The 19,820-nt window shown below is 37.3% G+C and overlaps 1 protein-coding gene across 2 annotated transcripts in view; it reads left to right on the forward strand.

Annotated features, from left to right (window-relative positions):
• The window catches only part of TTC37 (tetratricopeptide repeat domain 37), a 98,105-nt gene that overhangs the window by 69,119 nt on the left and 9,166 nt on the right, over positions 1–19,820 (forward strand). For both annotated transcript variants that reach the window (XM_010380604.2, XM_030927267.1), the window contains 3 exons: positions 1,810–1,931; positions 4,006–4,164; positions 8,546–8,698. In XM_010380604.2, the coding sequence (XP_010378906.2) occupies positions 1,810–1,931; positions 4,006–4,164; positions 8,546–8,698 (434 nt within the window). The remainder of the gene's footprint in view (positions 1–1,809; positions 1,932–4,005; positions 4,165–8,545; positions 8,699–19,820) is intronic.

The raw sequence follows: 19,820 nt of genomic DNA on the forward strand, positions 1-19,820 counted from the left end.
TCCACACTGGCATTAGTGGTGGCTGCAATGGACTGAGCACACCAGTCCCCAGGCCCACGTGTGGTACATGTGAGTGAGTGCCAGCTGCGGTGTTAGTGGCAGATTGGATGGGCCTGACCTCAGACCCCAGAGGAGTGCTCAAGTGCTAATGGTGGTGGTCTAAGCTGGGCAATCCCCAGGCCTCAGGAGGGCATGCTTGGGTACTCTGGGGAGTGGAGCCAGGCCAAGTAGGCCTGTCCTTAGGCTCCCTGGTGGTGCATGCGGGCCCTGGCTGTGATAGGCAGGGGCAGAGTGATGCTGGGCTGCCAGGAAATACTTTGTTGGAAGCAGCAGCTGCTGTATTGTGACCCTGCTACTGGGTAGGGTGGGGTTGCTTTCAGTGTGAGCAGCCATAGGCAGCTGGTTGTGGGGGTTACAGGCTTCAGTCATGCCTCAGTTCTGCTGTATTCCAATGCAGTGATAGCTGCAAGGCAGTGGAATTTGTTCTCAGGGACTTGAATATGCATGGCTGCTCCTTACCGGCAGCTCATGGTGGTTGACAGTGGCTCTCCTCAGCTCCAGCAGCAGTGGCTGTGGGCAGGGAATATCAGTGGGTCTGCAGGGCTGTGGAGATACAGGGGCTGTTGGGCTGCATGGCAAGACACAGCCTGGTAGAGGGCTGGGCTCTCAAAATAGTGCCTCACTCTAGCTGCTTAGGACTCAGGGGTTTGTGGGACTCAGCGTGACCTGATCCCAGTTGAGCAGACAGCCTCACTCCCCTCTCCTTCCTTGCTTTTGGTGTTTCCTATTACTTTTCTGTTGAGGTCCAGTGTGCTTTTTTAGATAATATATCTGAAGTGTGATTGTCTACTTGCTATTTGGTTCCTTTCCATGGACGAGGCGAGCACCAAATGCATCTAATCAGCTATCCTGAATAGCTATCTTAAATTCACTTACTAGTGATTTTACCAAATATTTAAGGGAAAATAATACCAATTCTACTCAAATTCTTTCAGAAAATCTAAGATAGTAACACTTCTAACATCTTCTATGAGGCCAGCATTACCCTAATACCCAAACCACGCAAAGAACAACATTGCTTGTGAAGGTAGATGGAGAAATTCATAACAAAACTTCAACAATTCAAATCCAGCAGTACATAAAAATGATGATAATACATCATGTTCAATTATGGTTTATCCCAGGAATGCAAGGTTGATGTACTGTTTGAAAATGAATGTAATTTGCCATATTAGCACCCGTGAAAGATGCCGAAGAGTTTATACTACATGATTCCACTTATATGAAATTTGTGGAAATGCAGATTGGTCTATGTGACAGAAAACAGATTACGAGCTGACTGGGGACAGAGGCTAGGGGAGGATGGAGTAGGTTGGGGACAAAAGTGATTACAAAGGGAGAAGAGGAAAATTTTGATGATGCTGAATATGTTCATTATCATGATTGTGGTGATGGTTCACTGATATACATGTCAAATATCATCAAATTGTATAGGTTAAAAATGTACAGCTTACTTTACATCAGTTATATCACAGTAAATCTTTACATGTTTTCAGCAAATTATTTTATTGTTTCTTTAGAAGTCACAATTATAAGAGGCTTTGAGTTATTTAACCACAAATACTCTTGCCATGAAACTTTTCAGAAACCTACCTCTTGTCAGGATAGTCTATGGTACATGTGGCACATGTAACTGGAAAACTGTATATGGATGATAAGTCTAATGGTAACTTTTTAGGAACCAGTTACTCCTCTGAGAACACATTATAAATTGCAGAATAAAGTAACATTGACATTTTTTGTTTACAGTTAAAGACAAAAAATTCTTTGAAAATTACAACCAGTCTCTTGAAAAGTGGTCTCTGTCACAAGCTGTCACTGGTCTAATAGACACAGGAAGAATATCTGAAGCTGAAACTCTCTGCACAAAGGTATTATTATGGAATGTGCACTGAAACTCATGGATTCTTATCTTACTTGGAAAATAACTTCAAAAATAGAATATGTGAGGCCAGACGCAGTGGCTCACTCCTGTATTCCTGGCACTTTGGGAGATTGAGATGGGAGGATCACTTGAGGCCAGGAGTTTGAGACCAGCCTGGGCAACATAGCAAGAGGCTGTCTCTACAAAAAATTAAAAAGTTAGCCGGGCCTGGTGGTGCATGCCTGTAGTTCCTGCCACTCGAGAGGTTGAGGCAGGAGAATTACTTGAGCCCAGGAATTTGAGGTTGCAGTGAGCCATGATCACACCACTACACTCTAGCCTGGGCAACAGAACAAGACCCTGTCTCAAAAAAAAAAAAAAAAAAGAGGAATGCATATTATTTAAAGAGCATGTAGTGGTGGTGATGACAATTATGATGTTAACAACTAAAATTTATTGATTACTCTACTTGCCACAAACCAGTCACCTCATTTAGCATTTTGTATTTGAACTTCATAACAATCTTATGATATGGGTATTTATTATTATCCTCATTTTTACAGTTGAGAAAAACTAAGGCTTAAAGAGGATAAGTAATGTGCACAGGAGCTCACAATTAGGAATGGATAGAGTTGTGATTTGAACTCACTTTCGTCTGACTCTAGGACTCAAGCTCTCATTAAAGGTCTTTAAAAATTTTTTTTATTTGGGTGCCATTAGAGAGGCAGTATTTTCCTTTAATTTCTGATTGCTTCCTTCTTAATGTTATATTTTCCAATATCCCTTCAGTTTTCCAAAGTTCTGGATCACATAGAATGACTGTGGAGATTGTCGAGTGGGTGACTGAAACCTACTCAGTAGTCTGTTTTTACATGCCAGAATTCTAGGGCTCTGTGAATAAATGTATAGTACCTTGCCTAGAATATAGTAGGGACTCAAATATTTACTGAATGAATGAATGAGTTTCCAAAGCTCACTTAGAAATAATGTAATGGTTAAAGAGAGTTTTGAACATGGCTTTTCCTGAAAACATCATATTTCATAATTGCTTACCATGGAGGTTGTGTTATGTTTTTTTGAAAGATCAGGATACATTTTACACAGAAAGAAGAATGGACTTTTGAAGATTTCTCTGGTTCTTGAATTCTGTGAAAAGCAGAGTAATACATTTTTTCTTTTATTTAAGGAATTCCATCTGAGATAAGTTCAGGACAGGGTATTACTCAGTAAGTGCTTACTAAGCATAAATTGTCAGTTGCTATGTGCTCTCTGATAGAATAAGTGATGCCTTATGAACCTTTCCTTGTCAGTTTGTTGTTCCAATCTCTTACTTAGAAGAAAGCAATCAAATACATTTTAGAAATACATTTAAGATCTAATGAGTAAAAAACAGAAAAGTAAGCTGTTGAGGGACAAGCGATAAAGAAACATTTGAAACAATAGTGGGATGACTTGTTTAGAGAAATTCTTCATATATATAAATATATACACACACAGAGGATATAAATATATACAATACATTTATGTATATATGTAGGTAAGTATTTTAAGATACAAATAGTAGCTTAAGGAAATGGGGAAAATAGGTCATTTTTCTTACTCGCAGTACTCGAAAAGGCTGTGCCTAGAAGAAAGACATGTAGAGTGAATATCTTTGTTAAGAGGTTAAGAAAGAAAAAAAATGTATGCCTCTTTTCTTCTTACATAGTGTAGTTTTTTCCAGTATGGAATAGTGATAGTCTTCCCACTTAATTTTATATTTATATTTTCTTAGTTCAACTATTTACTTACATTCAGAACCTAAATTTTTCAGGATATCACTTAAGAGTAAACTAAGTCAAAGGGAAATATATGTAGACTACAATAAGAGTGTTACTGATTGTAAAGGTTATTTAAATGTAAAGTTTGATATTTACAAGCTGTTCATTGTTTTGTTTATTTAGTTTTTGCAGTTGTTTACTGTTTAATAAGAAAAGGTATAAACATTCAGAATTTTATTTTCCCAACTTGGAGAATATGCCTTTTACTTTTAACACTTAAGAACCTATTTGATGTATTCCTATTTGGGATTTGATTTCTAGAATTTAAAAAGTAACCCTGATCAGCCAGCCGTTATCTTACTTTTGAGACAAGTTCAGTGTAAACCACTCCTGGAGTCACAAAAGCCACTCCCAGATGCTGTACTTGAAGAATTACAAAAAACAGTCATGTCCAACTCAACCTCTGTTCCAGCTTGGCAGGTAAGTTTTCTCCTTTCTTTCCTGAGTCCTTAATTAAAACACTTCATAATATTAGTTAATGTCAGGGCTATGCTCCATCTTTATTTGATTTGCTGTCATTCTCACCATGTTATCTCTCAGTTTCAAGGTCTAAAAAAGGTAGTGTGGTTAGAGGAGCTAAGGAAGTTTAATACTAATGTAGGATCTGCTACAATGATGATTTAAAGCTTTTTAAGTTATTGATTATAAATTTTCTCACTTTAAAACAATGATGAAAATACTGTCTTTTATATGGGTTGATATGTTATAGACATTTTATAATAAGGGTATCATAATGGTGTTTAACTCTGCCTTTAGAGGGGATGTGTATAGTTTCTCCCTAGCTACTTTACAGATAACCTGTATTTAGTGCTTTTAGAAATAATTATTTTCAGGATTGATGCTTGAATCAACAGATCATCTGCTCTTTCAGGTGGCTCTGGTTATCCACAGTGACAAATGTACAATGATCACTGTGTGCTTTGTTCTTATTGATATTAAAATACAAGGAAGCACATAATTATTTTATACAATTATATTTTCTCTGTGCCCCAGAGAAAGTATCAAAGGCGCTTTTTGATATAGATTTATAGAAGCTTATTACCTTACTATAATTTGTTTTTTATTCTGATCTTTTATTATGCCAGCTTTTTTATATCCCTGCTTTAGATAATTTGAAAAAATTATTTGGCATAAAATTACTGGATTAGGAAAACTAAGCCTCCATTTTACTGTAATTCTTTTTTCCACTTTCTTAGAGTAAGTTTTCCATATGAGATTTAGGATTTAAGATCAACATCTAGTTGACCTTAGAACGTCTAGTTGACCTTAGATACTTAACAGCTAGACGTTGTTGATTTCATATTCATTATCAAAGGGAGAAATACATTGTCAAACTACAAGGGAAAAATTGAAGGATAAATTATATCATAAGTGTATTAGTCCATTTTCACACTGCTGATAAAGACATACCCAAGACTGGGCAATTTACAGAAAAGGAGGTTTAATGGACTTATAGTTCTCCGTGGCTGGGGAGGCCTTGCAATCATGATGGAAGGCAGAATGCATGTCTCACATGGTGGCCAACATGAGAGAGAGCTTGTATGGGGAAACTCCCCTTTTTAAAACTATCAGATCTTGTGAGACTTATTCGCTATCATGAGAACAGCACAGGAAAGACCTCCCCTCATGATTCAGTTACCTTCTACCAGGTCCTTCCCATAACACATGGGAATTCAAGATGAGATTTGGGTGGGGACACAGCCAAACCGTATCAGTAAGTAAAGTCTTAAGAGATTGCATGTGTGTGTGTACATGTGTGTTTTCTTTTATATTATGGTATAATTCACAAGGAATAAAGTGTAAAAAATCTTTAAAGTACTACTCATTAAATATGGCATGTCTGTTTAACACCTCCCATATCAAGATACAGAACAGTTCTAACAACCCAACTGCCTCCCCCAGGCCTCTGTCAGTTGATCTCCTTGCTTGACTCCCCCTACCCCAATACAAGGAAAACCTCTATTCTGACTTCTAGTTTTTCCTGTTTTTGAACTTTGTGTCAGTGGAGTAGTACTCTTTTGTGTCTGGTTACTTTCACTCAACAGGATGTCTGTGAGATTCATTTGGTGGTTTCATGTAGCCATACTTATTTCATTTCATTTTATGAACATACTATAATATTTATTCATTTTACTGTTGATGGGCATTTGGGTGTTTCCAGGTTTTGTCTGGTATGAATAATGCTGCTGTGACCATCCTTGGACATGTTTTTTGGTGGGACATAGAGCATATGTACGGTTACTTTAGTAGATCCTGCCAAAGAGTTATCTAAAATGGTTATACCAGTTTACACTTGCACCAGCAGTGCATGAGAATTCCAAGTGCTGATATTGCCAGATTGTTGTGTTTTTTCCCCATTTTGGTGAATATGTGGGTAATAATATCTTTTGGTGATTTTAACTTGTGTTTACCTGATATCTAATGACATCAAACAACTTTTCATATGCTTATTGAGCCTTTGGATATCCTCTATGTAAAGTGCTTTGCATAATTTTTAATGGACTATTCATTTTTTACTTACTGAATTATTGGAATTTGTTATATTTCCTGAATCCGAGCACATTTTTGGATATTTATATTGAAAATATTTTCTTATACCTATGGCTGCCTTTATTAATGTTATTTTTTTGATGAACAGTTCTTAATTCTAATGAAGTCTGATTATGGTTAATGCTTTATTGGGATATTCTATTCAAGAACTTTTTGCTTACTCTAGGTTCATGAAGTTTTTTTTTATGTTTTGTTTTAGAAATTTTATTGTTCTACTTTTCATGTTTAGGTCTATAATTTATCCTGGATTAATCTTTGTGAATATTGCAGGAGTTAAGATTTATTTTTATCCATACATAACATAGTAGCAATCTTTGAAAAGACTATTCGGTCTCCATTGAATTACGGTGATGCCTTTGTCATAAATCAATGTGTGGGTCTTCCAGTCCTCCTTATTATTTTCCATTGGTCTATTTGTTTATTCTTTTGTTTTTTATTCTTGAGTATAGCTTTATAATTAGTCTTGATATGTGGTAACATTAAAACCTCCAACTTTTTGTTCTCCTTCAAGTTTGTCTTAGGTCCTTTGCATTTCCAAATGCAGTAGTCCCACCTTATCTGCAGGGGAGATGTCCTAGCACCCCTAGTAGATGCCTGAAACTGCAAATAGTAATGAACTATATATATGTGTGTGTGTGTGTGTGTGTGTGTGTGTGTGTGTGTGTGTGTGTATAAAAATAAATACATATTATTTTTTCCTATACATACATACATACCTATGATAAAGTTTATAAATCAGGCACAATAAGAGATTAACAACAATAACTAATAATAAAACAGTTATAACAATATATTATAATAAAAGTTATGTGAATGTGGTCTCCCTCTTTCTCTCAGAGTATTTTATTGTATTGTACCACAGGTAACTGAAACCACAGTTAAGGGGAGGGTCTACAGTAAATTGTTAATTCTCACCCAAAAAAGCTCTGCTGGGACCTTAATTGAGATTGTTTAGAATCTACAGTTTAATTTGGGGACAACTGACAAAGTAATACTCTACTGAATATTTTCTGTCCACAAATGTGGTATATTCCTCTATTAAGTTTGAAATTTCTCACAGCATTGTTTTGCAATTTTCAACTTAGAGGTCTTTTATACTTTTGCGTTAAATTTATTTCTAGGTATTTGGTATTTTTTGTTGTTGTTCCATTGTGTATGTGTTTAAATTATCTCCAAACATTTAAAAATTCAGTTGATTTTTATATGTTGACTTACCAGCACCTTGCTAAATTCACTTATTCTTTGAAAGGTTTTGGATTTTGTATATAGAGAGTTAGGCCCCTTTTACCTTTTTCTTCCCAATATTTACATATTAAAGTTTTTTGTTTATTTGTTCTGCTTTATTGTACTGTCTGGAACCTTTAATACAATGTTAAAAGTGGTGCTAAGTAAACATTCTTGCCTTCTTCTTACCTCAGGTAGAAAACATTGACTATTTCATTACTAAGTATGGTGTTTGGTAGAAATTTTTATAAATATCCTTATCAGATTAAGAAGATTCTACTTGGAATACGCTAAGAGAATTTTTTCTTAAATAAATGGGTCTTGAATTTTATTAAAACTTTTTTATGGCATCTATTAATCTTTTTCTTTATTCTGTTAATGTGGTGGATTACATTGATTTTCAAATATTAGGCCAACTTTGCATTCTCAGAATAAGCCCTAGTTGATAATTATATGTTATTGTTTTTATATATTGCTGGAATTGATTTGTTAATAGTCAGCTCTTGTTAAAAGAATTGGCAATATGGGCCAGGCATGGTGGCTCAGGCCTGTAATCCCAGCACTTTGGGAGGCCAAGGCGGGCAGATCACGAGGTCAGGAGATTGAGATCATCCTGGCTAACACAGTGAAACCCTGTCTCTACTAAAAATACAAAAAAATTAGCCGGGCGCGGTGGCGGGAGCCTGTAGTCCCAGCTACTCCGGAGACTGAGGGAGGAGAATGGCGTGAACCTGGGAGGCGGAGCTTGCAGTGAGCCGAGATCGCGCCACTGCACTCCAGCCTGGGCGACAGAGAGAGACTCCGTCTCAAAAAAAAAAAAAAAAAAAAAAAAAAAAAAAAAAAAAAAAAGAATTGGCAATATGATAGCCCTTTTTTGACCTGTAATTGTTTTTTGGGCACAGAACTTACCAATAACTAAAAACATAGTTTTACTACATCAAAGTTTATTGAATTTGTTGGAAGCAGGGGTAACAGACTGTATAGTAAACTAAAATCCTTTGCCTCCTTCTCCCTTTTTGTTTCTTAGTGGCTGGCACATGTGTATCAGTCTCAAGGAATGATGAGAGCTGCAGAGATGTGTTACAGAAAGAGTCTACAAGTGGCATCTCAACAGGGCAGTTGGAGTGGGAAGCTCTCAAGTCTGTTGAGACTAGCACTGCTTGCATTAAAAGTCTGTATGGTAAGATCATGTTATAATTATGATCATGAAAAATTGATATTTTATCTTTCTTTGACATGAAGGCTTTTTACTTAGTAATATTCGATTGAATTCTTGTTGTTTCATTGTCTTCTACTGTGGCTTCTTGATACACTTTGTATTTTGGGTTTGTGGTGGATATAGAGCAACATAAATCTATAGACTACAGCAGAACTTTGTCGATGTTTGGGGAAAAAAGATTACAGTTTTAAAAGTTGAATTATAGTAGGATGTACATTTTTGTTTCTTGGTGAAACAAATTGTATTAGAATTAAATTTAGCTACTCAATTGTGACAAAAATGTTAATAGTGAACGTTTCGGTCATTCTCATTTCAATTCAACATTCTTTAAGAGGGATTTCTAGTAACTTATGACCTAACAAGCTATTTTCAGATACCAATTTACATATATCAATCTGAAAGTTTTACATGCTGGTAGGGAAAATTTGTCAAGATACATGTTTAAGTGAGAGTGAGGGCAAACTGCAGAACAGGATGTATGATATAATTCTAATGGAATGTTCATATATGTGGTATGAATTTTTAAGAATGTATATCTCTAAATGCACCATGTGTGTTTCTGCATATGCTTAAAGCACAAAGATATAATTATATGGAAAGATATAGAAGAAATATAATGGCAGTTATTTGGAGAAAGGGACTGGGGGTTTTAAGGGATGGTAGAGGATAATTTTTCATTTTATATCTTATGATAGTGTTTGGATTTTTTTTATCATATCCTTATTATTTTGTTAAACTGTCATTATTTCAGTTTTACATGGTTAGAAGAAATTATCCTACACAGCCCTGAAGTAACTCTTGTTTTTACCGTAGTAACCCATGAGAATGTTAGTTGTTCACTTTAGGCATTTTGACAATGAAATATGGAATTAGGACTTTTTTTTTTGGCTTTGGTGCCATTACTGTAGAGCACATTTAAGAGCTTCTTATGTTGGGTTATTTCTGTTCATTTTTGCTTCCTTGCTCTGTCAGTCTGCCTGGGGTTCTCTATAAATGGTTTTGAATGAATGGACAAATAATAATAATGTGGCCAACTAATTGTAGTTCACTCTTTTGTTTTGTTTGCCCCATTTTTATATATAACAAAGGTCTTTATGATCTTGGTAACTGGTGAGCCATAGAAGCCACACATAGTACCTATAACATGCCCTTCAGTTTGTGAACTGGAGAAGTAGACACTGTTTTCCCCTAACTTATTATTGGTTACTTTTCAATATTATTTGTTGATTTTTATTAATACTGGGAAATTAAATCTGACCTGGAATAGAACAAATTAATAATAGTTGTAATAATAGCAAACTGTAGCACTTAGTCTGTGCTAGGTACTGTTATAAGTGCTTTATTCTTATTAACTTATTTATTAATCACAATAACCCTATTTGACAGATGAAGAAATTAGCTTGCAGTTCAGTAATACCCATGTATACCTGTCCCCGCCAGCCCACTCCCCCGCCCCACCTTTACCAGTAGTACGCCACAGAATTATTTTCTCTAAGAGCCCATGTTCTGGTTCTACCATTTACTACCTGTGAAACCTTCAGCCAGTTAAACTATTTAAAGCTCTTTTCTTTTTCTGTAGTAGAGGAGATCAGAATACCTATTTTACATTCTTGTGGCGTTTGAATAATGAAGTAATGTTTACACATGCCTTTGTAAACCTTAAAGTGCTGTCAATCCAATTTGTTCTTGAAAAAACATTTGACATCCAGTAATTATAAAGGAATAAAAGGTATGCCATATTTCTATGGTAAACAGCTGGCAGTATGGGGAAGATGGATATATTAAAATAAGACATTTATAAAAGTCTTTATTTGAAAGTTTTATTATATGTGATAAAATGTGATCTGGATATAAAACCGACAGTTTGGCTAAGATACTACATATCAGATTCCAAAGTGAGATATCAGATCAAGAGAGATTGCTGTGTAGCATATGAGATCCTCCAGGATAACCTGAACTCAACCCTGAGCCATGGGACATTCCAGTACCCCCAGGGCTGTGGCATACAACTCAGGAGTATGGAGCTGAAATCTGTGGCTGGCACTTGAGTTGGGGAGGAGTCCCTACCCTCAAGAGCTGAGAGGGGTGAGGCACATGGGTTCCTGGGCAAGGACAAGAGTGGGGCATGCCTCCCTTTGCAGGGCCAGTCCAGAAAGGTTTTGGCATATCTCCCTGCCATAGCCCCTGCACAAGGAGACCCCACAACCCAAATCACCTAACAAAAGTAATGTGGGCATGGAGCGAATGATCAGAGGGGGCTTCCCTAAGGCCCTGGAGCAGAGCTGGTGAGGGGGTCATTTCTATCCTGTCCCCGCCATCACCACTGAAGAGAATGCCTGTGAATATGAAGAAGTACAAAAGAGCCATGTGGCTAAGTGTTAGCCTAGGTGCCCACTGTTACTCTTATGCACTATCAACTGGATTGTAGCCCAAACTACACCACCAAAAATTATCTTGCTAAAATATACACCTGTGAAACCAAGTGCAAGAATTTACCTACACATAAAGATCCTGTACAGAGCCCTGACTCTTTGGAAGCATCCAGAAATAAACCAACTGACTATAGTCAATTTATACCACAGTTAAAGGAACACCAGCTGTATTAGTCTGTTGCATTGCTGTAAAGAAATACCTGAGATTGGGTCATTTATAAACAAAAGGTTTTAATTGGCTTATGGTTCCACAGGCTGTACAGTAAGCATAGTGGCTTCTGCTTCTGGGGAGACCTCAGGAAACTTACAATCATGGTGGAAGGCAAAGGGGAAGCAGGCACATCTTACATGGTCAGAGCAGGAGCAAGAGAGAGAGGGGGGAAGTACCACACACTTTTGAAAACCAGATCTCATGAGAACTTACTCAGTGTATAGTACCAAGGGTGAATGGTGCTAAACCATTCATGAGAACTCTGACTCCGTGATCCAATCACCTCCCACCAGGCCCCACTTCCAACACTGGGGATTACAGTTCAACGTGAGATTTGGGCTGGGACACAGATCCAAGCCATATTACCAACCCTCCCAGATGAGAAAGAATCAGCACAAGAACTCTGGCAATTCAAGCAGCCAGGGTGTCCCTGTACCTCCAAATGTAGCCTACTGGTTCCCCAGCAATGGTTCGTAACTAATCTGAAGTGACTGAAATGAAAGACATAGGATTCAGAGTCTGGATGGCAAGGAAACTTATCAAGATTTGGGGGAAAGTTGAAACCCAATCCAAGGAATCCAGTAAAATAATCCAAGAGCTGAAATGTGAAATAGTCATTTTAAGAAAGAACCAAACCGAACTTCTAGAGCTGAAAAAATCACTACAAGAATTTCATAATACAATTGGAAGTATTAAAAGAAGAGTACATCAAGCTGAGGAAAGAATTTCAGAGCTCAAAAACTGGTTCTTTTAATCAATTCAGTCAGACACCAAAATAATGAAAAATGAATATTTTTAAATGAACAAAACCTCTGAGAAATATGGGATTATGTAAAGAGACCAAATCTACAACTCGTTGGCATTCCTGAGAGAGGATAAGCAACTTGAAAAATGTATATTAGTCCACAAAAATTTTCCTAAATTTGCTAAAGAGATTGACATAGAAATCCAAGAAATACAGAAAACCCCAGCTATGTACTGTACAAGATGATCATCCCCAGGGCACATAGTCATGAGGTTTACCAAGGTCAATGCAAAAGAAGAAATCTTAAAGGCAACTAGAGAGAAGGGTCAAATCACATACAGAGGAATCCCATCAGGCTAGCAGCAGACCTCTCCGCAGAAATTTTACAAGCTAGAAGCAGAAGAGTTTGGTGCCTATTTTCAGCATCCTTTTTTTCTTTTTTCTTTTCTTTATTTTCTTGTTCTGAAGTATCCTTAATGAAAAGAAATTCTGACCAAGAATTTCGTATCCCACCAAACTAAACTAAATAAGTGAAGGGCAAGCAAATACGGAGGGAATTCATTGGTACTAGTACAAAAACAGACACACTGACCAATGGAATATGATAGAAAACTCAGAAAGCTGTACACCTACAACAATCTGATACTTGACAAGGCTGACAAAAACAAGCAATGGAGAAAGGACTCCCTATTCAATAAATTGCTTTGGGTCAACTGCCTAGTCATTTGCAGAAGAATGAAATTAGACCCTTACCTTTCAGCATATATACAAACTAACTCAAGATGGATTAAATATTTAAATGCAAGACCCCAAGCTATTAAAATTCTAAAAGAAAACCTAGGAAATACCTTTTTTGACATCGGCCTTGGCAATGAATTTTTTGGCTAAGCATCCAAAAGCAATTGCAAGACAAACAAAAATTGACAAGTGGAACCTAATTAAAGAGCTTCTGCACAGCAAAAGAAACTATGTACAGAGTAAACAGACAACCTACAGTATGGGAGAAAATATTCACAAACTATGCATCTGACAGAGGTCTTATATCCAGCATCGATAAGGAACTTAAATCATTAAGCAAGAAACATAACCCCATTAATGAATAGTTGAAGGACATTAACAAACACTTCTCAAAAGAAGACATACAAGTGGCCAACAAACATATGAAAAAATGCACATCCCTATTAATCATCAGAGAAATGCAAATAAAAACCACACTGAACACCATCTCACATCAGGCAGAATGGCTATTATTAAAAAGTCAAAAAATAACAGGCTGGATGTGGTGGCTTATGCCTGTAATCCCAGCACTTTGGGAGGCCAAAGCGGGTGGATCACTTGAGCCCAGGAGTTCAAGACCAGCCCGAACAACTTGGCAAAACCTCATCTCTACAAAAAAAATTAGCCAGGCGTAGTGGCATGCACCTGTAGTCCCAGCTACTTGGGAGGCTGAAGTGGGAGAATCGCTTGAGCTCGGGAAGTTTAGACTGCAATGAGCTGAGATCTTGCCCTCTCACTCTCTCCTGGGCCACAGAGTCAGACCCTGTCTCAAACAAACAAACAAACAATAACAACAAAAATAACAGATGCTGGTGAAGCTGCAGAGAAAAGTGAATGCTTAAATGCTCATGTCCTGTTGGTGCGGATGTAAATTACTTCAGCCACTGTGGAAAGCAGTTTGTAGATTTCTCAACTTAAAGCTACCATTTGACTCAGCAATCCCATTACTGAGTATATACTCAAAGGAAAATAGGTCATCCTACCATAAAGACACATGCATTCGTGTGTTTATCACCGCACTATTCACAATGCAGAGACATGGAATCAACCTCGGTGCCCATAGAGTGGATTAGATTAAAAAAAAAAAAAATGTGGTACATATCTGCCATGGAAATACTATACAGCCATAAAAAAAGAACAAAATCATGTCCCTTGCAGCAGCATGGATGGAACTGAAGGCCATAATTCTAAGTGAATTAACACAGGGACAGAAAATCAAATACTGCATGTTCTCACTTGCAAGTGGGAGCTAAAGATTGAGCACACATGAACATAAACATGGGAACAACAGACACTGTGGACCATTGGGGGTGAAGGAGTGGGACAGGGGTTGATAAACTGCCTATTAGGTATTGTATTATGCCCCCTAACTGGGTGCAATATGCCCATGGAGCAAACCTGCACATGTACCCTCTGTATCTAAAGTTAAACTTGAAATTAAAAAAAAAAAAAAAAAAAAAAAAAAAAAAAAAAAAAAAAAAAAAAAAAAAAACATCAGAAGAGTGGAGTTAGAAAAGGATTCTTGAAGACATTTCTTTGGAGAGGGCTGTTGCCTCGCCCTTTTCCCCCTGGCATGTTTCTATAGACAGATACACACAAAGTTGAGGAAGGGAGTGCTACCAGAGAGAGGGAGGCTTCAGTCTGTGTCCTCTGGGGTCCTGGAAGCATGTGTCTAGAAGCATATGAACAGGTATCTAACATGTTTCAGAGACTGTGGCACTCAGTCTAAGGTGTTAGGACAGAGAAGAGGAGAGTTGCTAGCGTTTTAGAAAGTGATCACATGTTTCTGGGAGAGAGTGATCAACAGTAGATTCATCCCAAAGGTAGGGAGGAGTATCAGTTTGTGCTATAGGGAGGAAAGAATGAAGGACAGTTGCTGCAGACGGAATCAGCAACACTCTCAGAGTTTGTTAGATCCAGAAATGAGCAATGCCAGTGGTAAGAGTGGGTTGGTATAGGAGGTATCCTAGATCCTGTTCAGTAAGGCCACCTAGAGGGATGATGGGATGTCAGCAGAAAGGAATCTGAAGTTTCCACATTGCTAGAGGATGTGGAGAGAGTGAGAAGAATAGAATACATTTACTAGATTAGTGGAACTGCAGGTGAACAGGGCTGGCTTCATGGGCATGCAGCCTTCTCAGTTACACAGGGCGTCATACTTGATTTAATGTTCTGTAGTTGCTATCTTAGAATTCTTGATAATTTTTTAACAAAGGGCCCTATACTTTATTTTGTACTGGGCCCCAAAGGTTATGTTGCTGGGCCTGCTGATGAGAGACTACCCATGAAGTTGGGAGTCTCTGCTAAAGCCAAGTTGAGAAAAAGAGCTTTAAATATCTGTCAACCCTGGAGAGCTTGGGACCACCTTACAATGGCACCAGTTAAATACAAACTTCTAGTATTTCAGTAGGGCCCTGAAGCTACAATTAGCCACAGGAGGTGGGAGTATTGGGGAAGAGGAACCAGCCACCTGCTACTGCCTGTAACCATACTCTAGCCTGGGAGCCGAGGGGAATTGAGGCGGGGCAGGGAAGTATGTGCAAATGTTACTTTTCAACAAAGACTGAGTGTTGAGAAAAAAAGAGGACATTCTAATTGAGACTATATTTGTGGATGAATGTAAGAAAAATGGAATAAGACTCATGGGGCCTAATGTAATTTACATCCAGGGACACAGAAAAAGTATCTCTCAAATAAATGTTAAAGAGGTAGTGGGAAAACAAAATAGAAGTATTCTGATCACTTTGTTTAATATGCCAGGTATATATAGCAATTTTTTCCTTACAAAGACATCTTTGGGCTAACTTTACAGAGTGTTTTATATGATTTCATAGAATTTAGAGAGTACATTATTGAAAGCATCCAGTGAGAGTTTTCTGTTACTGGTTTTTAATAATATGTTAAGAATAATTGTATTAGAATGTGCTTTGCCTTACTTTCTTTGTCAGATATATCCCAGGGTTGCCGCTATTTATAGACGATGCATCATAACTGCTGTTGTCTATTTTCACATTCATTATAGCTTCCTCTTACTGGATTATACAAATTGCTATTGCCTATACTACACTCAGATAATTGTTGTAATTTTTGTTACATAATTTGGTGTTTGAAATAGACTATATTGACTCATTATATTGACTTTATTAAAATATATATTTTAGATACTTGTGGTTATGAAATCTTGGTCAAAATTTGAGATTTTTAAATGAAACTTTCTAATGCATTTTTTTCTCTTTACATAATTCAGTAAAGTGTTCATCACTTTAGTTTGTTACTGTTTCTTCAGAAATACTTACCTTTGTTATTTCTGAGTCAATACCTAATGTGAAAATAAAGCATGTAACCCAAGTAATATATATATTGATATCTTAGCCGTAAAGTGAAATTTTTAAAAGATTTTTAGTATTGATTGCTTTGATTTAATACCTTTATCTCTGATCTGTTTTGTACTTTTTTATATCGGGAGTTTATTAAAATACTTTATTTCAGCCTTTCCTCTCTCCTTAGATAATTTTTGAAATGTAGAACTTTATCACTACCAGTTAAAGAATCAATTATGTTAAATTGAGTTTTGTATATTTGGTAGACACAAGACTGATAGATTTTATTCCCCTATGTAGTGTAATAGTGCATTTTCTTTGAACAAATATTTTAGTGTTTTTTTTTTGTTTTTTAATTATACTTTAAGTTCTAGGGTACATGTGCATAACGTGCAGGTTTGTTACATATGTATACTTGTGCCATGTTGGTGTGCTGCACCCATCAACTCGTCAGCACCCATCAATTCATCATTTATATCATGTATAACTCCCAATGCAATCCTTCCCCCCTCCCCCCTCCCCATGATAGGCCCCGGTGTGTAATGTTCCCCTTCCCGAGTCCAAGTGATCTCATTGTTCAGTTCCCACCTATGAGTGAGAGCATGCGGTGTTTGGTTTTCTGTTCTTGTGATAGTTTGCTAAGAATGATGGTTTCCAGCTGCATCCATGTCCCTACAAAGGACACGAACTCATCCTTTTATATGGCTGCATAGTATTCCATGGTGTATATGTGCCACATTTTCTTAATCCAGTCTGTCACAGATGGACATTTGGGTTGATTCCAAGTCTTTGCTATTGTGAATAGTGCCGCAATAAACATACGTGTGCATGTGTCTTTGTAGTAGAATAATTTCTAATCCTTTGGGTATATACCCAGTAGTGGGATGGCTGGGTCATATGGTACATCTAGTTCTAGATCCTTGAGGAATTTCCATACTGTTTTCCATAATGGTTGAACTAGTTTACAATCCCACCAACAGTGTAAAAGTGTTCCTATTTCTCCACATCCTCTCCAACACTTGTTGTTTCCTGACTTCTTAATGATTGCCATTCTAACTGGTGTGAGATGGTATCTCATTGTGGTTTTGATTTGCATTTCTCTGATGGCGAGTGATGATGAGCATTTTTCATGTGTCTGTTGGCTGTATGAATGTCTTCTTTTGAGAAATGTCTGTTCATATCCTTTGCCCACTTTTTGATGGGGTTGTTTTTTTCTTGTATATTTGTTTGAGTTCTTTGTAGATTCTGGATATTAGCCCTTTGTCAGATGAGTAGGTTGCAAAAATTTTCTCCCATTCTGTAGGTTGCCTGTTCACTCTGATGGTAGTTTCTTTTGCTATGCAAAAGCTCTTTAGTTTAATTAGATCCCATTTGTCAATTTTGGCTTTTGCTGCCGTTGCTTTTGGTGTTTTAGACATGAAGCCCTTGCCCATGCCTATGTCCTGAATGGTACTACCTAGATTTTCTTCTAGGGTTTTTATGGTATTAGGTCTAACATTTAAGTCTCTAATCCATCTTGAATTAATTTTCGTATAAGGAGTAAGGAAAGGATCCAGTTTCAGCTTTCTACTTATGGCTAGCCAATTTTCCCAGCACCATTTATTAAATAGGGAATCCTTTTCCCATTTCTTGTTTCTCTCAGGTTTGTCAAAGATCAGATGGCTGTAGATGTGTGGTATTATTTCTGAGGACTCTGTTCTGTTCCATTGGTCTATGTCTCTGTTTTGGTACCAGCACCATGCTGTTTTGGTTACTGTAGCCTTGTAGTATAGTTTGAAGTCAGGTAGCGTGACACCTCCAGCTTTGTCCTTTTGACTTAGGATTGTCTTGGCAATGCGGGCTCTTTTTTGGTTCTATATGAACTTTAAAGCAGTTTTTTCCAATTCTGTGAAGAAACTCATTGGTAGCTTGATGGGGATGGCATTGAATCTATAAATTACCTTGGGCAGTATGGCCATTTTCACGATATTGATTCTTCCTATCCATGAGCATGGTATGTTCTTCCATTTGTTTGTGTCCTCTTTTATTTCACTGAGCAGTGGTTTGTAGTTCTCCTTGAAGAGGTCCTTTACATCCCTTGTAAGTTGGATTCCTAGGTATTTTATTCTCTTTGAAGCAATTGTGAATGGACGTTCATTCCTGATTTGGCTCTTTGTTTGTCTGTTACTGGTGTATAAGAATGCTTGTGATTTTTGCACATTAATTTTGTATCCTGAGACTTTGCTGAAGTTGCTTATCAGCTTAAGGAGATTTTGGGCTGAGACAATGGGGTTTTCTAGATATACAATCATGTCATCTGCAAACAGGGACAATTTGACTTCTTCTTTTCCTAACTGAATACCCTTTATTTCTTTCTCTTGCCTGATTGCCCTAGCCAGAACTTCCAACACTATGTTGAATAGGAGTGGTGAGAGAGGGCATCCCTGTCTTGTGCCAGTTTTCAAAGGGAATTTTTCCAGTTTTTGCCCATTCAGTATGATATTAGCTCTGGGTTTGTCATAAATAGCTCTTATTATTTTGAGGTACGTTCCATCAATACCGAATTTATTGAGTGTTTTTAGCATGAAGGGCTGTTGAATTTTGTCAAAAGCCTTTTCTGCATCTATTGAGATAATCAGGTGGTTCTTGTCTTTGGTTCTGTTTATATGCTGGATTACGTTTATTGATTTGCGAATGTTGAACCAGCCTTGCATCCCAGGGATGAAGCCCACTTGATCATGGTGGATAAGCTTTTTGATGTGCTGCTGAATCCGGTTTGCCAGTATTTTATTGAGGATTTTTGCATCAATGTTCATCAGGGATATTGGTCTAAAATTCTCTTTTTTTGTTGTGTCTCTTCTAGGCTTTGGTATCAGGATGATGTAGGCCTCATCAAATGAGTTAGGGAGGATTCCCTCTTTTTCTATTGATTGGAATAGTTTCAGAAGGAATGGTACCAGCTCCTCCTTATACCTCTGGTAGAATTCAGCTGTGAATCCATCTGGTCCTGGACTTTTTTTGGTTGGTAGGCTATTAATTATTGCCTCAATTTCAGAGCCTGCTATTGGTGTATTCAGGGATTCAACTTCTTCCTGGTTTAGTCTTGGAAGAGTGTAAGTGTCCAGGAAATGGTATCCATTTCTTCTAGATTTTCTAGTTGATTTGCGTAGAGGTGTTTATAGTATTCTCTGATGGTAGTTTGTATTTCTGTGGGGTCCGTGGTGATATCCCCTTTATCATTTTTTATTGCGTCTATTTGATTCCTCTCTCTTTTCTTCTTTATTAGTCTTGCTAGCAGTCTGTCAATTTTGTTTATCTTTTCAAAAAACCAACTCCTGGATTCATTGATTTTTTGGAGGGTTTTTTGTGTCTCTATCTCCTTCAGTTCTGCTCTGATCTTAGTTATTTCTTGCCTTCTGCTAGCTTTTGAATGTGTTTGCTCTTGCCTCTCTAGTTCTTTTAATTGTGATGTTAGAGTGTCAATTTTAGATCTTTCCTGCTTTCTCTTGTGGGCATTTAGTGCTATAAATTTCCCTCTACACACTGCTTTAAATGTGTCCCAGAGATTCTGGTATGTTGTATCTTTGTTTTCATTGGTTTCACAGAACATCTTTATTTC

This window comes from Rhinopithecus roxellana, chromosome 3 (genome assembly GCF_007565055.1).
Source record: "Rhinopithecus roxellana isolate Shanxi Qingling chromosome 3, ASM756505v1, whole genome shotgun sequence".
NCBI lineage: Eukaryota > Metazoa > Chordata > Mammalia > Primates > Cercopithecidae > Rhinopithecus > Rhinopithecus roxellana.